Source organism: Apus apus, chromosome 2, assembly GCF_020740795.1.
Source record: "Apus apus isolate bApuApu2 chromosome 2, bApuApu2.pri.cur, whole genome shotgun sequence".
NCBI lineage: Eukaryota > Metazoa > Chordata > Aves > Apodiformes > Apodidae > Apus > Apus apus.
The window spans coordinates 76360961-76382590 of record NC_067283.1 but is presented as its reverse complement, the minus strand read 5'-3'; the positions used below and the strand labels follow the sequence as shown (position 1 = coordinate 76382590).

Here is a 21630-nt window from a genome sequence, read left to right as displayed (position 1 = left end):
TAGGCTGCTTATTTCAATATAATCCATCACTTCTATCCACTATTTAAGGAAATAGTTTGTTGTGTTGTTTATTTTTTTTCTAAGGCACACTAGATATTTGCTTTTAAATTCTGTACAAAGAACAGAAAACATCCTGTGCTATTATGAAAAAACCTACAACTATTTAGAAACCCTGTATTGATTTGCATTACAAAATCTACCTTGCCAGAGTAAAATAAAGACACTGCGAGTTTTTGAAAAAAGAAAGGCAAGAAAAAAATTTGAATACTACTACAAACACTGGAAAATACAGCACCTATGGAAATATACTGAAGGAACTAAATAAAGGATAAATGAAAAGAAATGGAAAAGAAAAAAATATTCATGGAAATTGACAACAAAATGTAGTAAAAGATATGAGGGAGATGCAAAAATAGGGAAGGATAAAATAACACTTCAGGATCAAAGAATGTAAGAAAGTTATATAAAAATATCTTTTCAAAATGAGGGAAAACTGAATGATAGAAATTGAAACCACAAGGAATTAAGTTTTTCCACAGACACATATTTTAGTTATTTTTTAATAGAAGGAATAATTATTAGAAAGACAGCTAGTGAATATAATAAGGAAACTGCTGGAAATACAAAGACACCAAAATCCATGTCTGAGCCAGGTTATGATGGGTAAAATATCCCTAATGAACGTTTTTTTACATGGGCCAAAACAGTTGATAAGAAGAAAAGCAACACAAAAATAAGTGGTTCAAGAAAACTTGTGTTTATACAATCTATGATGAATTAAGATATAGGAAAAGATTTTAAAAAAATAAATTAATATTTTAAAATGTCGCTGAAAGGGAATTCATGGAGCTAGACCAATGTATTTAACATTGGGACACGCAAAAAGGGAGTGTACATGTAGAGATCTGGTAAAACACAGGCTAATACCAGCAAGATTGTAACAAGCATGCTTGGAGACCCAAACAGGAGGTAGAGGAGTAAGGAATGAAGGGATGAAGGTGAACTTCTAAAGAAGTGAGGGTTGAGAAAAAGTGTTTTAGTTATTTTTATTTCTCACCATCTTACCCTATTTTTAACTGGCAGTAAATTAAATTAATTTTCCTCAGGTTGACTCTGTTTTCCCAGTGATGGTAACAATCAAGTGACCTCCTAGTCTATATCTCAACCCACTTTCTTTTTCATCTTATTTTTTTGCCCTGTCCTGTTGAGGAGGGAGGGAGTGGAAGAGTTGGCGGCTTGCTGCTCTCCAAAGCTAACTCATGTCTTATTTTATTTTGGCAGGTCATTTACAAAGAGAGAAGGGTCCTTCTTCTGACCATTACTATGGGGAAAGTGAGTATGTAGAAAAAATATACTCGGCATCCATGTAAAATCTGCTTTCTGCACTGATTCCTGTCTTTTACATTAGAGGATCTTTGGAGGCTGACTGCTGAGCTGCCAGACCTGTGGCAGATGGGAACTGACAAAACCAGTGGGAATCCATCGGCCAGCCCAGCTGCCCTGCTCCTGGCTCTTCTCACCTGGGGGTGGAGGACAGCTGAACGTGTCTGTGTACAAGGCTGCAGCAGTTCGAATATTTCATTTTTTTCTTCCCCTCAACTCGTACTAGGACAACTTTGTATGACTCACATGAATGCCTGTGTCCCTTTTAAGCCATCACACCAAGTTTGTCCTCTTTTTTTCTTTTTGTTTGGGGAGACAGAGGAAAGGACTCAAAAGAACAACCATCAAAATGGCATTCTGCCACAGCTGCTGCCCGTTTCTGGCTTGAGCTTTTTGGAAAAGGATATTCCCATTGTTTGGAAGGTCATTATATGATCTGACATGACTAGTAAGAGAAAGCAGGAAAACAATCACAGTCCTTTTGAGTCAATCAAACTCCAAAAATCATATTTAATTAAAAAATACTCTCCCTCTTTTCTGTTGCTATACATGTATATCTGTGTATGTCTATATATATGTATACACACACTGTATACATTGTGTGTGTTTATATATATGTCTATATACATTTTACATATACTTCTATATAAATTAAGTAGTTTGAAATTTTAAGGGAAAATAAATCAACTGGAAAATTGTAATATACATTAAAATGTTTGTCAGTAGAAGAGACTGAATTCCAAAATAACAAGTCTTATTTATGATCTACTAGTAACCAAGAAGATTTTAATTACATTTAAATGGATTATTCATGTTATCCCGCATTGCATTTTTTCTTCCTATGATTTCTTCCTTTAAAGAATTATTTGTAACCCTTTTTTTAAGTAAATGTTTACACTTATAGACCTTTTAGTAAACTTGGCACATTTTTCTGATTAAGGACACACTTTTGAGTTCTATTAACAAATTAAATAAATATTTATGGATGCATGCACTCATGTAGCTTCTCATTTGTTAGTCATAAACTATTAGTGTGGGTTTTTCAACTTTTAACTGATAGCATTTTCTGAATGTAAACAAAAAAACACTGTAATGCAGAAGTAACTTTTACATTTACTTTTAAATTATACTGACGTAAATATTCCACGTAGCTCAGAAAAATAAGAGTTACTCAAAATATGTTTACACGGAAAAATAACTGTTGAATTAAGAATTTTCTGTGCCCTCTGTAATTAGTAAGCTGGACAGAACAGATTCTAAAACCTCAAACAAAGTAAGATTTGTAAATGAATGCATTTAGATTTTATTTATTTTTTTTACCCAAGACTTTTGTGAAACTGGAAGAGGAAAATGCAATGCTCTACCTTTCCAATTCTTAATCTATATATCATATTGTAAAGGATTAGAATAGTATTTTAGCATTTATAGAAGACACTGCAACTCTCAAAAATTCTACGTGTTTAGCCCAAGATTTCTATTTATCTAACACCTTGATTTACCTTACAGTTCTTGTAGCAGACTAATAACCTTACTCAGTACCTTTAGATATTTTATGCATTATAAATTTCAGCCTTAAATCCTCTGTTCTAATCTCTAAGTGATGTTACTTCAGAAAGAAGAATGGCAACCTGAATGTGGAATGTGTAATACAACCTGAATGCCATACCTCTAAGACTTAAACAGTTAAGACAAGTTGGCAATTCTTCCATATTCTGTTCAAAGTTGCTAACTGACTGTGCTGAGACATGCTGTGATGTAATAGGAAAACATTTTTTTAACAGTTCCAATAAGCAACTGCCTATTAGCAACTAGATATTAAGCAGTATAGTCATTTCACATAAATTGAAGAACGCATTCTGTAGCCTGAAGCAAAACAAAATACTATATTACCAGTTCAAGCAATGTATGTTTTGTATTATATTTTCAGAAGTTTTTGATGTGATAAGTCAAAGGTATGACAGATGTCAATATCTGTAACCCCCATCAGCATGGATTGAAATATATCTGAAATTTCCTATTTGGGAGTTATTGAAAATATAGATGAAACATTTTGGTAGTGCCATATCATATTTTTTGTTGTGAAGATAATGACAAAACTAATTATGACCATGCCTCTTGGAAATATCTAGTCAGAATGTAATAGTGGTAGAGGGTTAGGGAAAGAAAAGTGGTAATTTGCACACTAATGATGTTACAACACATTGAAATTTCACTCTAAGCATCACCTACAGAGCTACTGTGCCTTCATTTCTGACTCTTCAGAAGTTATTTTGGATATTATTTCTCTGAAGCAACTGGCAAGAATGATCTGAAGTTGAGTACCAACAAACTGCATAGTGAGAAGTGTCTATCAAAGGCATACCTGTCCAGCTCTTGCATTTTCACAGACAAAAGTATCATAGAATACAGCAAACTGTGGGGCATTGTCATTAACATCCAAAATTCTTACATAGACAGGAACGCGAGTAGTATCTTTAGGGTTGTCTGACAGGAGAAGAAAGAAGAATAATGAGTTAATTTTCTTACTAAAAGTTTTCTGTTTTCTTCCAAATTTAATAAGCAATAGGTGTGCAAAATAAGGTATGGAAATAGTAAAAATTTAGCATAGAAACTGACACCATGTGAGAATCAGACCTAAAAATTAAGGACATGCTTTATGTAAAGTAAAAAATACATACAATTATTGGTATCTAGTGAGAAAATAAACATTTTATATGAAAACGGGCTGAAGCGCTATGCAAATATAGTATATGAAAATTATGCTTATTACTATAATGACATTTGATTATTAGGTGGACTCAAGAGTATTTACTTTGCTGTAAGGTTTTGATTTTTAATTTTAAAATGATTTGTGATATGTTTTGTTTTACACAGAAAAGGCATTATACACTTTGTGGACATATATTTTGAAAATCTGTCAAGCCTGACTTTCCTCTCTTGGATCTTAATAAGTAGGGAGAAATTCTATCACAAGGAATAAAAGTATCCTCCAAAAAATGTGGTAAAAAATTTATTAGAATCAGAGTTTTTATATTTCAATTGCCTTAGAAAATACTAGATTTTCAGACCTTAGGTTAAGAAATAAGAATATTAACATTCCCCTTGCCAAATGCCAAAACCCTAGTATTATTGATAGTGCCACCTCATTAGTATAGGTTAATTCAGGAATACAAGTGTCCTTGTTTCCCCTTGCTGATCTAGTTGCCTTACCAAGAATTTCAAATAATGCCTATGAGTAAAAAAGTACAGCCATTTATTGGAATTCTGATGGTTGGTAGCTAAATACAATATGATTTTGCAACTTCAATGGAATGGGATAATTAACAATAGAGATTATCCAAATTTACTGGTGGGTGGTTTTTGGGATGGGGTTTGTTTTGGTTTTGTGTTTTGTTTTTTTGTTTTGGTTTTTTTTTTCCCTTTTAAGCTGCTTCAAATAAACAGTAAGCAGTTGGAGTTGCCAGCATTAAGTTAATTTGTTATTCATAACACCTTTGCTCAAGAGTGATGTGGATCTTTCTGATAATTTGAATTGTTTAAAACAGCAGGTTTAGGGCATTAGTTTTCTTAGCCTTGTGTATTTTTGTACTAAGTTTCCAAATGCGTTCTCTTCTTAACATGGCTTTCCCATTGGGTCATGCTTCCCAGGTAATATTTTTAAAGATTTAAAGACCTAAATCTCCCCCTTCATTCTTCTCCAAAACTAACGTACGTCTTTGAAGAAAGCTAGCTACTCCAATTAGGTACAGAATGTAAATATACTCACAGAATCTTGACGAGGCAACAAGTTTAGAACTATGTTACAAACATACAAAGATACTAACTTTTCCATTATGTAAATACTTTTGAAAAGCATTCTTACAACATTAGAGAACACTGTGAAGGATTGTAAGCTCAGGACCATGCATTGCCAGAGGAAAAAATGTTTTTTTTAAGTGCAGCTACTGAGTGTGCTCCATGCTCATATTGCTCTGGACGAGAGAAAGGGGAACAGGCAGGCTAAGAATGGTTTATTGGCTGGACACAATGTTCCATTTGGTTCTCTGTAGTGTAGTTCTTGCCAGCCATGCTTCACTGCTGATTAGTTTTTTTTGGTTTTTTTTGACAAAAATAATAATTAAAAAAAATGTATTTGAAAAAGCAAGTGGTCCTCACTGGCTGATTTAAAATATCAGATCTTTGTCCCTTATTAAAATTTCCATCAGGTGATTAGAGTTAATGTCAATAATGTAGCAGCTGTAGGATAATTTTTGCTTTTGTCTTTGTACTTTTTAACATGAAAATACCTACAGAGAACCAATTTAAATAGTCCAAGAAATGCTACAACTTAGGGAACAAACTGAACCTAACTTGAAAATCTATTTATTCCAAGAGCTGTAGGTGTAGATACCATAGGAAGAGAAAATTAAATTATTTCTAAAGAAATTAAGAAAACAATAGAGACAAAAACAGAAAAGGGTGGGAGGAAAGAAAGGGAGGACTTCTTTCTTGAAGTCACAGCTACATCTTTACAGGCTAAGAAAAACTGAAAGAAAAAAAGAGACCAAATTGTCTTACTGATCTCAGCTGCTATAACACTAAGATTGTGCCATTGTGATATTTCACGGTCAAGTGGCTTAGAAGTATAGATGGACCCATTTCCAGAATGAATATTAAATATCCTGTCAAGATCAGTGTGACGATCCAGAGAAAACCTAAATACAATAAAGAAAAAGTGTTGTCAAAATGATAAAGAACAGAAGAAAGAAAATGGCAGAAACAGTTTTGCAAGTCAATATAGCTATTAGGTTCTATATGTTACATTACAAAGGTTAGTTTTGAGAAGACATATATTTAGTTTCTAAAAATGTTTATGAAAATTGTCAAGGTCAGTTCCATAGAATGAGGAATAAAAATGGCAATAATTTAATAAATATGATACAGAAGTGTAATATTTGAACACCTAAACTTTTATAGACATAATAGAATCATAAAAATAAGTCAGAATATCAATATAATAATTAAAGAATGTTTTTAAACCTGAAAGGATAATTGCCTTCAATGTATTGTTCTTTCAGACTGAGTCTGACAGTTAACTTATTTGATTTTCAAAATTATTGTTTTAAGTTCAGCTTCTACACTTCAGAATTTGCTCATTTACTAGAGATCAAATAAAAAAAAACACCTCTATAATAATAATTTTACATGCAGAACTTTCATTAGTATACCGATGTTAAAGGACCTTCTATATTGCTATGGTTCTGCAAGCAAAACTTCTACTAAAACAATATGGCAGAATGTCAAACTACCATAAGAAAATTGCTCCTTCCTCCATTTTTTCTAATATTTAACATTTCCTTCGAAGTTAGGACTGAAGCTTTGATGTGGAATTAATGTAAGATTTTGCAAAGTACAGAACATTTATCTAACTACATGGCAGAATTGGGCGAAAGTAAAAAACAGTAATAAAAAATTGCTACTACACTTTTAAAGTGCAATATAACACACAGTTATTAGTACTGGTATTGTAAGAGGTAAAAGCTTATCCTAGGTAATTAGTGAATGAATGAATATACAGGTAATGAATAAATACACAAGGTTGCTTTGGAAGTTGGCCAACAGAGCAAACACTAAGAAGAATTTGATGTAGGCTATGCAAATTGTTTTAAAGTTCTTGCCTTTTACTAGATACCATGAAATGAATGCTAAAATAGATGATTGGGCATTTTCACATATATCTTCTATGTTTTTTCTTCATGTGAACTAAATCTACGTTCAATGGTCCCTTTCCATTTTTCAGAAATTTCTTTGTACTTGTTACTTTAGTTTTCTCCGCTTGCCTCTTATAAATGATTTTCTATGGAAGAATGAGAGGAACATCAACAGATCATATAAAATTATATAAAATAATTGGAATAATCTTTAAGTTTCTACTCTGTGTAAATAATAGTGATGAAGAAAATACCTGCCACCGTTCTTCAATTCATCGTTGTGTCAGAAACACAATGAACAAAAGCTCCGAGTTTGCTCTTTTTCCAGTCATGATTAAGAAAATATAGCTACTAAAATTTTAAGTTTTCTCATGTATTTAGAGTGCATAAAGATTCAATTCTTACTTATTCATATATTCGTAAATTTCAGGGTCTTGATGTTATCTTCTATAGTTTTCATACACATTAATCACTACAGGGGAAAGTTAGATTCAGTTTCACTTCCTATTCCAGGTTTGCCACCTGGGCCTCATTAAGAAGTTATGTGACATTTGACTTCAAAGACAATAAATAAGCTTTCACTTTTCCGCAGTCTCTTGGGTGCAAGTGAATGGCTGTTCCCTGAGGTGTTCAGAGCCTTATGAATAGCATCATTCTCAATTCTATCTATCTCTGGGACACTAACAAATAACAGAAAAAAATACTAGGATGTTCTCACTGTGAACAATGGTTATGTGAAAATTCATGTTGTATTATTATTAATCCTAATTTCTTTAGCAAATTGTGTGCTTACAGAGACTGGAGTATTACCTTATCGGACTTGACAGTGAGTCAGGATCCCGTGCCATTACTGTTCCTATTATTGTTCCCAACTCAATATCTTCATGCACCTCAAAAAGATAAGAAGATCTGCTGAAAACAGGAGGTTCATCTACATCTTCCACAGAGATTTTCACAATAGTTGTGTCTTTGAAAGGCCCAAGATAATAGAAACGTGGATCCACATGGGTATTCTCAGCTTCTACTTTCAAGGTATAAAGTCGTCTTGACTCATAGTCCAGTGGCTAAAAAGGAAGATGATAATACATTTATTACATTACATTATAAATTGACAGATATTGACCTATATACATAAGAGAAACTGAAGAGGACTGTAGCCTTGTTAGACCTTTCCCTGGGTTGGGGGAACCACAATGCAGTTCAAATTTTCCAGAGTGCAGGAATAACTTTCTCTAGTAAGAAATTTCCATTGTTTTTATAGGAAGCTTCTCTTCCTAAATATTATTTGAATTGTAGCACGAATGACAAAATGATGTTCAGTGCAAATTTACCAGTTAGTGAATTTTCCATCTGTTTCACAAGAACATGGATTTGAAACAATCATATAAGCATATAAAATATTTGAAATACAGAGTTGAAATAGTAACATTTTAGAACACAGTGTTCTATACTAATATTTATCAGGAAATATTATAAACTCTTGGATACTCAAAATGGTCTGAGCATCTTTATTGTCAAACAAATGTAGTTGGCCTTAAATACCAGGAATGTTTTGGGTTTCTTTCACAGAAGGGGGGTGTGTGTCAAAGTCCTCTACAACTAGAGAAACATTAGGAGTTTCATTTTTTTTTTTCCTTTTAATTTAATTAATCTAATATTAGAGTTTGTTTTGATTTGGTTTTGTTGTTTTGTTTTTGTGTGTTGATTTTTTGGTGGTTTGTTTTTTTTTTTTTTCAAAATAGAATTGATATTTTTGTCAGCAGCTCCCTTTAAAGTGAAAGGAAGAAACATTTGGTGTTATAATTAGAAACCATTTTGGAAGGAAAAAAAGCTTAATTCCTTCAATTTTTTCTAAATGTCATAGATAAAATGTGTTAGCTAATTAATGATACTGAGGAAGTGAGCAAGCTGAGAATTTACCTTTCTGACACACAAAAGATTTAATTAACTCACTGAAAGTCTCGGGAAGATATCAAACTGGCTGTTTTCATGCACCAAAATAGGTGGTGGAAGATTGTTTTTTCTGCCTAACTGCTTTTAAATACAAATTAATGTTCCTGACAGATGCTAGAGTGACAGGCTAGAAATTTAAATATTCCATTTAAGAGCTGAAGGATGCAGTCCAGTGAGAGAATGAATTTCCCCACTGCCTCAAACTTGTTTTAAAAAAAATAGAGGAAAAGGGAGAATACCTATTAATAAAATTGAGAAATGCAACAAAATGCTGCCATTTAAGCTAGATCAGAGACTATTGGGTGTGTCTATAAAATGCAGCATGTTCCTGTTAACAGACATTAGCTTCTAGCCTAGAAGTAAATAAGCTATGTTAGTCCTGCTTTATTCTAATTAGCTGGCTTAATTTGTCAGAAGGTGCACCATGTATATGCATGTAACTTGCTACTAGTACATTCACATACAGTTTGGACAACACTTCAGGCTACAATGCAACACATGGACATAAAAATGTGTGGTTGTACAAGTATTGCAACATATCACTGGTAATTAACAAAGCTGTTTCCCAAATATATGAAATTGTGGCAAACCAATTATTTTGGTTTTAAAGAAATTGTATAGAAAAAGTTCTTTTGCAGCAGGTATTAAATTCCGACTTAATAACTTAAAGGCTCAGTAAAGGAAAACCAGATATTTGTAGTTATTCACTACTGAAACCAGAAGTTACCATTGACTTGGATAAATAACAAGAAAATAAAGAATATTTCATAAAGTAACAAACTGAGGATATCTTCTTCCTTGCTGGTTAATGCTGTTGTCTGTGCTATCCAAATAAGCTACTTACTTATTAATATGAGAAAGCATCCTGAAAACTGCAAAATATGTTAGATTGTTAATGACACAAAAGTGAAGATCTTGTTCATTAGCATTTATCGGTGACATTTTTGGAGCTGCTGTAATACAGCTTATCAAATTTTTATGCTTGATCAGTTACTAGACTTTTTTTTCAAGACTGTATTGATTTAATATAATAGTCTGTGTGAAAAATCTGAAGCGAACAAGAAAGGAGCAACTCAACAGGACCCTTCACAAACATCTAGGAGAAGGAAAAATATTCAGCCTCAAGCTTCCTATTTTCATTCCTTTCCAAATAAATTACAATGGTGACTATAAACATAGAAGAACATATAGATTAAAAAGGAACACATTCTGATCTTTGCTGAACTTATCTTTTCCTTGGTTGCCTTTATCAAGAGATGCAGAGATATATTTCATAGCAGTGTTTAATTTGTTATTCTATGCTTAAGGAGATTAGCTTTAAAAGCTAATATAAAAGTGCTTTATGCTAGAAATGCTCCCTGAAATTTTCAGGAACATATCTCAAAATCACACTTAAAAGAACTAAGGGACTTCTGAAGGGGAAACTGTTGAGGAGCAGAAGAATTTTTTTTTTCAACTGTGAGATCTTGTATGTCTGAAAGTTCTCTGACATGCAAGACAGAGGGCATAACTAAAGCTAGCCCTGGAGTGGAACATCACCCTTATGAGGAAAGGCTGAGGGAGCCGGGTCTCGTCAGCTTGGAGAAGAAGAGACTGAGAGGCAACCTCATCAATGTTTACAAATACATAAAGGATGAGTGTCAGGAGGACGGAGCCAGGCTTTTCTCAGTGATGTCTAGTGATAGGATAAGGGGCAACGGGTGCAAGCTCAAGCATAAGAGGTTCCATGTAAACACACGGAAAACCTTTTTCACTGTGAGGGTGACAGAGCACTGGAATAGGCTGCCCAGAGAGGTTGTGCAATCTCCTTCTCTGGAGACATTCAAAACTCGCCTGGATGCGTTCCTGTGTGAGCTGCTCTAGGGGATCCTGCTCCGGCAGGGATGTTGGACTAGATGATCTTTTTAGGTCCCTTCCAACCCCTAACATTTTGTGATTTTGTGTGACCAGGGACACAATGATTATTCACTGCTCCCATGTCAACCAGCTGACATGTTGGAAACAAGAACAAAATGATATAGCTTACAAGTCAGCTTCTGTGAGTTTGTTGTGTTCTGGTATACACTGAAGAGGACTCAAGGCTCACTGGATCTTCCCTAAGAGTTGACAAGAATTCTAAGTTCCCAAGTTGATGAGAATCGCAAACATAAATGTCTCTCAGTAGTGAGTGAACTGCACATTGCTTGATGAAGAAAATATGGTATATGAATACTAAAGAAATCTGTGTTTGAACTCACAGAGATAATTAGTCCTAACATACTGGATATGGTTCATATTTTACACACTTCGCTGGCAATAATACTTTAAAGCTATGCTGCATCTCAGATACTGCTACTGTCTGATATTTCCAGTTCATCTGAAGACAGTACTGTTCAGTTACTGAGGGACAATGCTTCGAAGTGCTAAGCAGCTAGAACATGTCAGCACACCTGAGCACTTTTTTCAATGAACATTTGTGACATAACACTGACACCAAATTAGTGAATGTTGTTGATAGACACCTTTCGAACAGTTATGATGCCTTCCTGTGTGTCCTTCTGTGTAACAATATCAAACATATCTGTCCCATCACCATCTATAATTCTGTACTCTACTTCTGCATTTTTTCCAGTGTCTGCATCTGTGGCTTTGACGCTGCCAATGGCTGTCCCAACTGGGGAGGACTCAGGAATGCGGAGGTGGATGGTACCTGTCAAAGAGACAAAGAGCCATTCAGGAGCCTCACAAGCCATTACTCATGCATTAACGAATATCGTGTCACAAAATAGCTTAGTACATATTTTTGTGTAATTTTTATTCTAGACAACTCATTATTTAATACTGGGAGGATGGGCAAAAAGAGGCAGAAAACTATGCAGGAGAAATCTGTAGGTGGAAGATTGAAAAAAAAAATTTAGAAGAACCAAATAAGAAAAATAGAATTGAAAAGGGCCTCCATTCTCCTGTCTCAAAGGAGAATCAACTCTTGACTCTTCTTGACTTTGTCATTCCTGAAACACCATCTGGAAAGACTGCTCTGTATTCTTTTCAGGCTCCACTTTCCTTTTCTCCCCTTGAAATCTAAAGTAAATCTTTGGGAATACATTTTTCATCTATTTAATCATAGAAGCAACAAAAAGAACTCAATTCCCTGACTTCGCTTCCTAATTCTAAGCAGCAGATTGACATTTCAGCTTTCAAAACTATGTAGTCAGATACAATGATAAATTCTAATGACATGTTAATGCAGGGATTGTTTTTTGAAAATCCACAAGTAGAACATGCACCTTTACTTTTTAAAGCAGTTATTTCATACTTAAATAAGGTGTATGAACTATGCAATTTTGGGTTTGTGCTACTTTTCCTAGTTCAGTTGTATCTCTTTATTGTGGTGTCATAATGCTGATAAAAAACCCCAACAACCATAGGTACAGAACTGTCATAATTCTTATATGCTGCGATAAACTGAAATACATATCTTACCACACATGTTAGTAGTCTATGCTCTAGCCCTACTGAGAAAACTGTAAGTAAAGGTTGAGATCTCTGATTCCATTTGTCATGAGGTTGGAATACATGTGGGACACAAAATGCACCATGAAGAATTCTCAGAAAAATATTTTTAAATTAATGCAAATACAGCTGTCATTCCAAAGATGAAAGTTAAGTCATCAAAGCATTTTCTTCTCTAGCCTTAGTTGTGTTCCATGATTTGTCATTTTACTCACGGGCTTCCTAAAGTAAGTAAAGTGAGGTAGAAAGTTACCTTGGTTAAAAGTGACACAACTGTGGAACAGGTAATGGCCAGAAACCACAACAGGAAAATGCTGAAAAGGCTACCAAAAAGCAGCACAAATACACCTCATTACAAATAAGAAATACAGAGAAGCCCATAAAGGGAGTTATGAACTTTGTGGAATAAGGAAGAGTTGTAGGAAAAGAGCAGTGGCAAGACACTGTGGGAAGGCCACTGGCAATATAATCTTGATCATATCTTTAGGTAAGTACAGGTGAATCATGTGAGGATTATCAGTGTGTCCTAATAGACTATATTACAAGCCAGTTACAGAGTGAAAAAAGAACTGTTTTTCTTTTAGGGAACAATCCCTGGAAAGAAACCAACCCATTATTCATTGGGATGTTTGAGACTTTCATGCTATAGAACTATTTTTTTTCTGTTCCATTATGTTGTAGTTTTTCAAACTTAAAAAAAAAAAGGCAAAAATTAAAAAAGATAAACACATTCATATACAATTTGTAATCAAATATTGAATGACATTTTTTGAAATTTAATTTCTTAATCTAGTTTTACTTAGGCAGCTTTTGGTACAAAACTGATATATGGCAGCAGAATTAATACTTTATTGTCATATACACTCCACATTCTATTAATTTAATTTTGCTCAGTTATATTTTGGCTTCAGCTGAGTGATTTATCTTGCATTTGCTCTGACATTTTCATTACCTTTCTCTAATACCGAAATCTATGTGCTTTGCTATGTTAGTATATAATCTCCCTATAATCGGTTAATGTTTTAAAAAAGCAGAAGAAAAAACAGCCCCTGCTCCCATTTAGTGTTTATTCAATATTACATTTAGGCTAGGGTGAAAGACCACTTTCTTCCCAACTTAATATGTATATGCTGTAATTAGTTTCATGGTGTGTCAACTACTTCCCATATTTTTTTCTGGAGAGCTTAATACTACTTCCCCAAGCAATGCTTACTACTTTGACTACCACTGCAATACCCAACTCATTAATTTAGTCTAAAAATTTTTAAGAGCTCCTATCTTGAATTGCTAGTAAGGTAGTGGAAACAAAGAGTGAATATAATCAGAAACCTATCATCTGAAAAATAATTTTATTTCTAACCTATCAATTTATAGAAATCTCCACTTTAGTATAAGACAATTTTATTGTTTTTGTCGCTGAAGACATTTAATGCATTGACTAAGTAAGGGATGCAGGGTAGCTTTAGAAACTGTATCAGAACACAAACTACATCAGACCAGAACTATTCTTGCAAAACTGCTGTAAATCCTTTTTCTCTCACTTCTCACTCAAGGAGAGTAATTTACTGTTTGCAAATACTCCAGTGACTGATGTTCTTTCATTTGTCTGTCAGGAATAAAAATGGAGGATCAAGAAAAGGAAAAGCTTTTTCATATAGTACAGGAATCAGCTGGACGTTTAAAGTCTATACACTTATGTTTGGAAAGACTTCAGTCAGTCATAAACAATGAAAATGTAATCATATTAATGTTTACCCTTCTTCCCATTCACTCTTGAATAGGCCCATAATCTAAAGATAAATCTTTTTATGGAACAATACAGGCTATAGTCTTACAGGAGACATGAGCTGCCATAACACAGATGCAATGATTCTAAGTCAGACTCAAGCTTCTAAGTCCATAAACCAGATTTCCCATTTATCACTGATTAACACCATCTCCTTATTTCCGAGAACACTTGGAAACACTACAGCTGAAACAGAGAACCAATATCTGAGTTATTTTATGGTCTTTCTGTGAAGGACCTTGATCAAATTTTACATGTTATCATTTCCTCAAAAGAACAGGCACTGCTATCTATATGGTTTTCAGGATATCTTTAAGAGGAAAAAAAATACTCTGAAGAATCCTTGATCTGTAACAATGAAGGAATTAATGACTCTTTTATTTATTTATTTATTTTAAGAAATTATGATAAAATACACTAGATAGAGTTTTTTTTTCATAATTCTAATGTGAGTTTCTTGTGGGATAAATATAATCTGTTAGGAAACATTTTAATGAAACATGTAGCTTTAATGTGTCAATGAGTCAACAGACAACATAATGGACCTTTTAATATTTTTCCTGGTAATTTATAAATCTGGTATGAGTATGATTGTCTCATTAAGCTAATACACATTGCGTTTTTTTTGTTAATGGAACAGAATAACTTCATCAGTATCAATACCAGTAGTCTCATTGAACTCTATTAAAATTGGGCATCATTATAATGTCTATTTGCATTTCAAGATTAAACACAACTTTTATTGTCATATACCTAGTAAAATCAGCCTGCTTTATAACTGTCTTAGCTTTCATTTCCAGTGAAACATACATTTATATCTAGCAAAGCTCTTGGCAAGAAGTGGAGAGAAAAGCAAAACAAAACAACTCCCCCCATTAAAGTAAGACTAAAAGTTTCTTTAAAGCCAAGGTCACATCTGATGCACACTGCCATTAAAACGACAAAAAAAATGCAGAGCTATTTCTACGATACTGAATCAAATCCTCATCTGACTCAAATATGATGCTGGACTGCTAGATAAGTCATGTAAAAATGGTCTAGAAAGTTGATTCCATTGTTCTAAGTATTAACACAGTGTTTAAGAAAAAAGAAGAAAAAAGTATATAAATATCAATTTTTGATGCTTCTATATTGTCTTAAATTTAACTGTTGAAATTAGCTTTTCCATAAAGCTTTTAACATGACAACTCTGAATAGTCTTCCTCAATGAATCTCCAAAATAGTCATGCAGCATTCCTCACCTACACAGCAAAGGAATTACTGTAATTCTCTATATACAAATGGAAACAGGAAAAATAATAAATCATAAATTTGTGTAAATACAAAGAACATAAAATGATTAGCAATAAATTAATGTCCAGAATAGGGCCTATGTGGAAATGCAGAAATTTTAAGTAATCAACTGCTCATCATTTTTCTATTTTGAGTATGTATAGGAAATCACATGCTAATTAACATCTTTGCTAAAGACATATATATTAACTACAACACTAAACTTAAAAAAACCCAACACTATGTGCTCTATTTGTGCCATAAAGAGCATCAGAATTATTTAAAGCTGATTCTGTTATTTTCAGTCTGAAAGCTGACCATCAATAACTACTTGATTCAGCAGAGCTCTACAGAAATAAAAATGCACAGTGCAGATACTTTTCATTCTTTAAAGTGTATCCAAACAAAACATTACAACTTCAGTAGAAGCAAAAGCCTTTAAATGTATACAAAATGCTTAACCTTTAACACGTTTGGTACTGCAGTTTAATATTTCCATAGTGCATAGAGATCAATAATGCTTTTGTATTTTAGTCTGAGGATACAAAGACTTGATAGCTGTACTATCAGAAGTTAAAGAGCATTATAAAAGGCTTTCATAAACTTAAGGTGCAATAAAAAAATATAGTCAAATGCCAGTCATTTCACTTTGGAAAATTTTCTGTTAGGTTTGATTTTGTGGTACTGTAACTGGAAAAATACATATCTGTTTGATTCCCTTCAAGTAATTTCTTTTCCACGTTCTTCATGATTAAATATTTAAGCAGATAGTACAATTCAAACATTTCTGCATATATAAAATTACTACATGTTTTATTTTCCAGTGGGGGAGTATATAGGATTTAAGTAATAGGTAAGGGAAAAGAAAACACTTCTCTAATACTCTTTTAAGTCCGCATACCACCCACTCCCATAATACTGGAAAGTATTCCAGGTTTGAAGCAGTTACATTTGACCATGTAACTGTTCTCCTAACAAACAAATGCTGCAACATTTAATATACTATTTTAATAACAGTGAATAAATCAGCACATAAGCCTTTTTTTGTTCATGTATGCCCCATAATCTAGATTTACTCAAAATTAAACCAGATGGTGATTGCTAAACTCTTTAGTTTGAAGCTCTTACAGTGCAAGGCAACAATTAAATACAGCTTACTCTGGGGGAATCGAGGTGGATTGTCGTTGACATCAGTCAAAGTGATGTTCACGGTGGTGGTTCCTGATAATCCACCCATCTGGCCTCCCATGTCCTTTGCCTGGATAACTACTTGGTACTGCTCCCTGTTCTCTCTGTTCATATTTGGTAAAGCAGTCCTGATGATGCCTTAAATAAATAAAAACAACAAAAAAATTAATAATCTCTTTATTTTGGATGTGCAGCAATCTGCTGCATCTTTTTTGTATTATCTGTCTGTGAAATATATACCTAAAAAATATATTGCATATTTTAAAATATAGATTTCTGCTCCTAAGCTTTATAAATAGTCTTCAGTATAGGCTGCCTGTTGAACAAACCTTAGTTCTACATCACAGTTCCCTTCCCAGCTTATATTTCATATCAAAAAATATTCAATATATTTAGGCATAAGGTTTATGAGTAGAAAGAACACCTTTTATTAGTCCAAGTAGAGCCATTAAGAAAAAAAAGCACATTTTTTTCTAGGACATGAACCTTTACCAGAAATGTTGTTACTTAAATCTTGAATCTTTCAGTAGTACCACTGTAAAGTTACTTATGCATCATAGTGTCAGCTGTAATAACTCTAATATATCATATTAATACAAAAGTTATACATTATTATAAAAAACCAAGAAACATTATTTCATTTCAGTCAGTTTCTAAAGTTAATTCTCTAGGTGATTTAAGATTTTTAAGATGAAATGAAAAGACCACAGTTTATGGTAAATGGGAATAATTGCAATTTCCCTGACCTGTTTCTGGTTCCACAGAGAAATACGGCTGTCCCTGAAGTATGCTGTAAATTACTCTTGCACTGTTTCCATATGAAGGGTCATCGGCATCAGTAGCTGTAACTTGCACCACAGAAGTACCTGAAACATCCATAGTCAACTTATTTTCACATGGTACTGGGTGGAGATCCAAGAACATCCATTTCCATTTGAGCATACTCCAAAGGAAATTTCAGCTACTGTTAACTGGGATTCTCAAATATATTTATGATCTTCCAGTCAACTTCATTTACATTCTTATCTATTTCAGGATCTTATCCTAAATAAACTGAATCTAAACTTCCCAAATCCCACAGGTGTGATTAAAATCTAATTATCAAAGGTAAGTTATAGCTCTGGTTGAGTTGAATTCTAATTCTTACCCAGCTATAAAAATTTCATACTTATGTACTCACTTTCTCTTATCAGAAGACTTAATTATTTTTATTACAATAAGTATCTGCTTTCCATTACCTAGAACAGGTTTTTTGTTTGGTTAGTTTTGGTTTGGTTTGGGTTTTTTTTGTTGTTGTTGACCAATGTATGAAACTATGCATGCAGGAACATGACAGGAAAAGTTGATTAAATAGGTCATTGGAACTTGGGAAAAACTAGTAATCAGTTTTCCCTACTTTTAAAGTGTAAGTATAGATACATACTACCAAAAGAAATATTGTTGTATGGACTTTGAAATATGTGGGTTAGACTACAAGAAATTTTCTAATCTTAAAGACCAGCTCTACATTTTAGTGGAATATACCAGTCCTTCAAAACAGGTAATGCTTACAATTCCCTCTGCCATTTCTTGCTGAATAAAAATAGTTTGTACATTCTGTTGAACTCTTCCACCAGAGAAATAAAGTATCAGCAAGGCTCTCCCATCTTGTACCTCCATAAAATGCAGATATGATTTTTAGTACACAGGAAAGAAGTGAAAATAAACAAGTAAATAAATAATCATATGCATGTGACTGGTTAGCCCTCTGAGGATCAGAAGACCTTCAGACCTTTTCCCCCAAGTTGAGTCTGTTTTGCCCGTGACTATAAATGGTGAGGGAACCCTCCTTCCCTTTGTTTCCATTTGTAAATATAGGTCTAATAAACTCTGTGAAAGGACACGCTGGTCTTTTTTTAAATATTTTTAAAGTCAGAAGAGTGTTGCCTTGATTCTTAAATGCACTTTTTGGACCACTGCAGTGTGTAGCCAACTTCAGCACTAGATTATATACTTGATCCTAAAGAATATCTTCTCTGAAGTAGCAAAGGGGTATGTAAAAGAGAGATGTGAACAAATAATGTTCAGTAACATAGTGGTTCAGATAAAGAAAAAAACTCAACACCCTAAATACAGTGATAGACATGGCATTATCTGAGTAAAGCTTATAGATCCTCCATATTATATCCATAAAACTGGAATACACTCATCATCAAGGCAGCTATCACAACAGCACCATGTATTAATGAGAAAAGTCTATGCTGCAAACTATTTAAGGTGGTATTTTATCTCTGTTACATGTAACTGAATTATAAGTTGCTTCTAATTTCCTTCAGATCTTCAAACCAGTAGTATTTATTAATAGGCCAATTGTAGGAGATTTTTATTTCATTACAGTTTAAAGAAATATGCATAATGTATTTTAAAGGACAGTGTAGAAGAAAACTGAAAAATTTGTTTAATAGCTTCCAAATAAATTTTAAAATTCCATTTGCAATGTAATAATATGCATCTAATATTTATTGCTGCCTCAGTTAAGAGTTTCATAATGCACATATATATATTAATCCTATTTTAATACACATGAAGGAGAAAAAATAGTATCAGTTATCCTTCTCTCTAGCTGCAGTGAGCATGGCTGCATGTACACTCAATAAAATCTATCAGACCCTTTTGGAAACTAGATTTGATCCTGTTCTCTTTAACGTCAGTGGGAAAATACTTGGTCCTTAATTTCATCACTATCGCACAACGATTTACACTATGGGTTGTACTCAGGGTAACTTACGCTCCTTCACCCAAAAGCAGTAAGGACTACCCTTTGTTAATGTTGTCTGAGCTCTTTGGCTTTTGCTGGCCAGTCACTAGTCACATACCTAGCAGGAAAAGTACAAGGGCATCACTACACTTCTGCCTGCCATTTGGGATGCAGAAGTTTGATCTTGACTGCTGCTCTTAAGGGGAAGAGAGACAGGCTCTCTAGGCTTCCACAGAGAAACCAGTGATTTCTGTGAAAAATCTTACAGAAACCATGCAGAGAAATGAACAGGAGGACTATATCAGTGTATCAATTATGTTGTGCACATCAACTGTCAAACCATCACCTTTTTTGTTTTGCTTCAGTTCACTCTAGTCACTGAAGACCACTGATGCTCAGTACTACAAATAAATTGTTTGTCCCAGAGAAGCTGTGGATGTCCCCTCTCTAGAAGTGTTCAAGGCCAGGCTGGATGGGGCTTTGAGCCCCTTGGTCTAGTGAATGTGCCCCTGCCCATGGCAGGGGGGTTGGAGCTAGATGATCTCTAAGGTCCCTTCCCACCCAAACCATTCTGTGTTTCTCTGAAAACTGGACCAGAAATACAAAGGCCCAGAAGACAATCAGTAATAGTGGGGTTTAAAACCTACAGTGTGGGTGTGACTTAGTCAGAACTACTTAGTCTGGGCTTTGCTCTGCCTTCTACATAGGCACAGATTGCTTCTGATGAAGACAGTAAAGAGCGTTTGGCCTTCAGTTTCTAAAGTCTAATCTGAACCGTATACGAGTGCATAAGGAAGACCGTGTTAATATCCTGGAGAACATGGCACCAGCTATGTTATTAATAGGACTGATGAATTCTGCAATTTTGCCCCTGTATACTGGCAAATTTTATTATACAATAAGCTAAAACTATACAGTGGTGAGGTAGGCCCAGGCCCAGAAGTAAACAGTCATTTATCTGATTGAGTTCTCAAAAAACATAATTTTAATTATAATTTTTTAATCTCCCTAGGGTCTTGTACTATAACAGTAATTAAAATATTTGGCCCTTTCTAATGTGTTCCCTGTAAGCATCTTCAGACACCACGCACATATTAATGACTTTGACCTCCCTCACAATGCATTTCTAATGCAGATGCATTAGATAAGAATTGCTGGTGATAATTAACTCGGAAAAAGAACTCACAGAATATCTATTGTAGAGCTGAATTTAGAACTTGTGTTTTCTTTTCCTTATTCGCAACTGAGTTACGTGATATTTAACTAGACCAAGTAACCTCCATAGTAAATTATCCATACAAATGACAAATCAAATTAACAGAAATTTTCTGCTTTTTCTACTGGGAAAGGGGAAAATAATGACACATGTTCTCTCCTGAAATAAACTATTCAGTGCAGCAGAGTAACAGAGAAGAAGTGGGAAGGTTTATATATTCAGAGAAGCTGCTGTTGAAAAGGTCTTGGAAAACAACTAGGAATGAAGCACATCAGTGGATATTTCCAATTCTTTTAAAATGTACCTTTTAAAGAAAAAAACAACCAAACATCAACAACAAAAAAAAGTACACTACACACAGAAATAAGCAAAACAAATAAGTTCTTTTGTTGGTGTTTTTTTTCTCCTTTTTTGTTCCCTTATATCAGGATTTGTGTGCAGAGTGAAGGTGGAGTTTGCAAAAATTGAAAATTGTCATCATTTGGGTTCTCAAAATCTGTCATTACTGATATTATGAAATTATAAGCCAGATGATGCAAAAGAGTTTGGTGAGAGAATTATTTAAAAAAAAAAATGAAAATAACTTTCTTAGTAGAAAACATGAAGAAATTGTTACAGGATAAATATTACGGCAGATAGGATTATGCATTGGTAATTGGTGGAACAGCACTAATGAGGCAGTGTACAAATAGCCTAGGGAGAAAGCCAAGCAATAGTAGCTCTAAACGCTGTCTGAAGAGAGACAAAAAGATAACTACAGGTAGAGACGATAGACTGAAGAGACCCTCAACTTGTAGTTCATTTCTAAATCCAGAGGGAGGTAACATCTTATGAAGCATATATTGATATTTCTAATTCAAAAGCAGAAAAGACCAGCTAGGGAGCATTATGGATAGCAGAGATAGGACTGAAG

The 21630-nt window shown here is 33.9% G+C and overlaps 1 protein-coding gene across 1 annotated transcript in view; it reads right to left on the bottom strand.

Annotated features, from left to right (window-relative positions):
* The window catches only part of CDH10 (cadherin 10), an 86648-nt gene that overhangs the window by 8266 nt on the left and 56752 nt on the right, over positions 1-21630 (bottom strand). The window contains exons 4-9 of the mRNA XM_051611635.1: positions 17511-17630; positions 16735-16902; positions 11528-11715; positions 7884-8137; positions 5941-6077; positions 3746-3867 (exon numbers count right to left, since the gene is read on the bottom strand). Coding sequence (XP_051467595.1) covers positions 3746-3867; positions 5941-6077; positions 7884-8137; positions 11528-11715; positions 16735-16902; positions 17511-17630 — 989 coding nt within the window. The remainder of the gene's footprint in view (positions 1-3745; positions 3868-5940; positions 6078-7883; positions 8138-11527; positions 11716-16734; positions 16903-17510; positions 17631-21630) is intronic.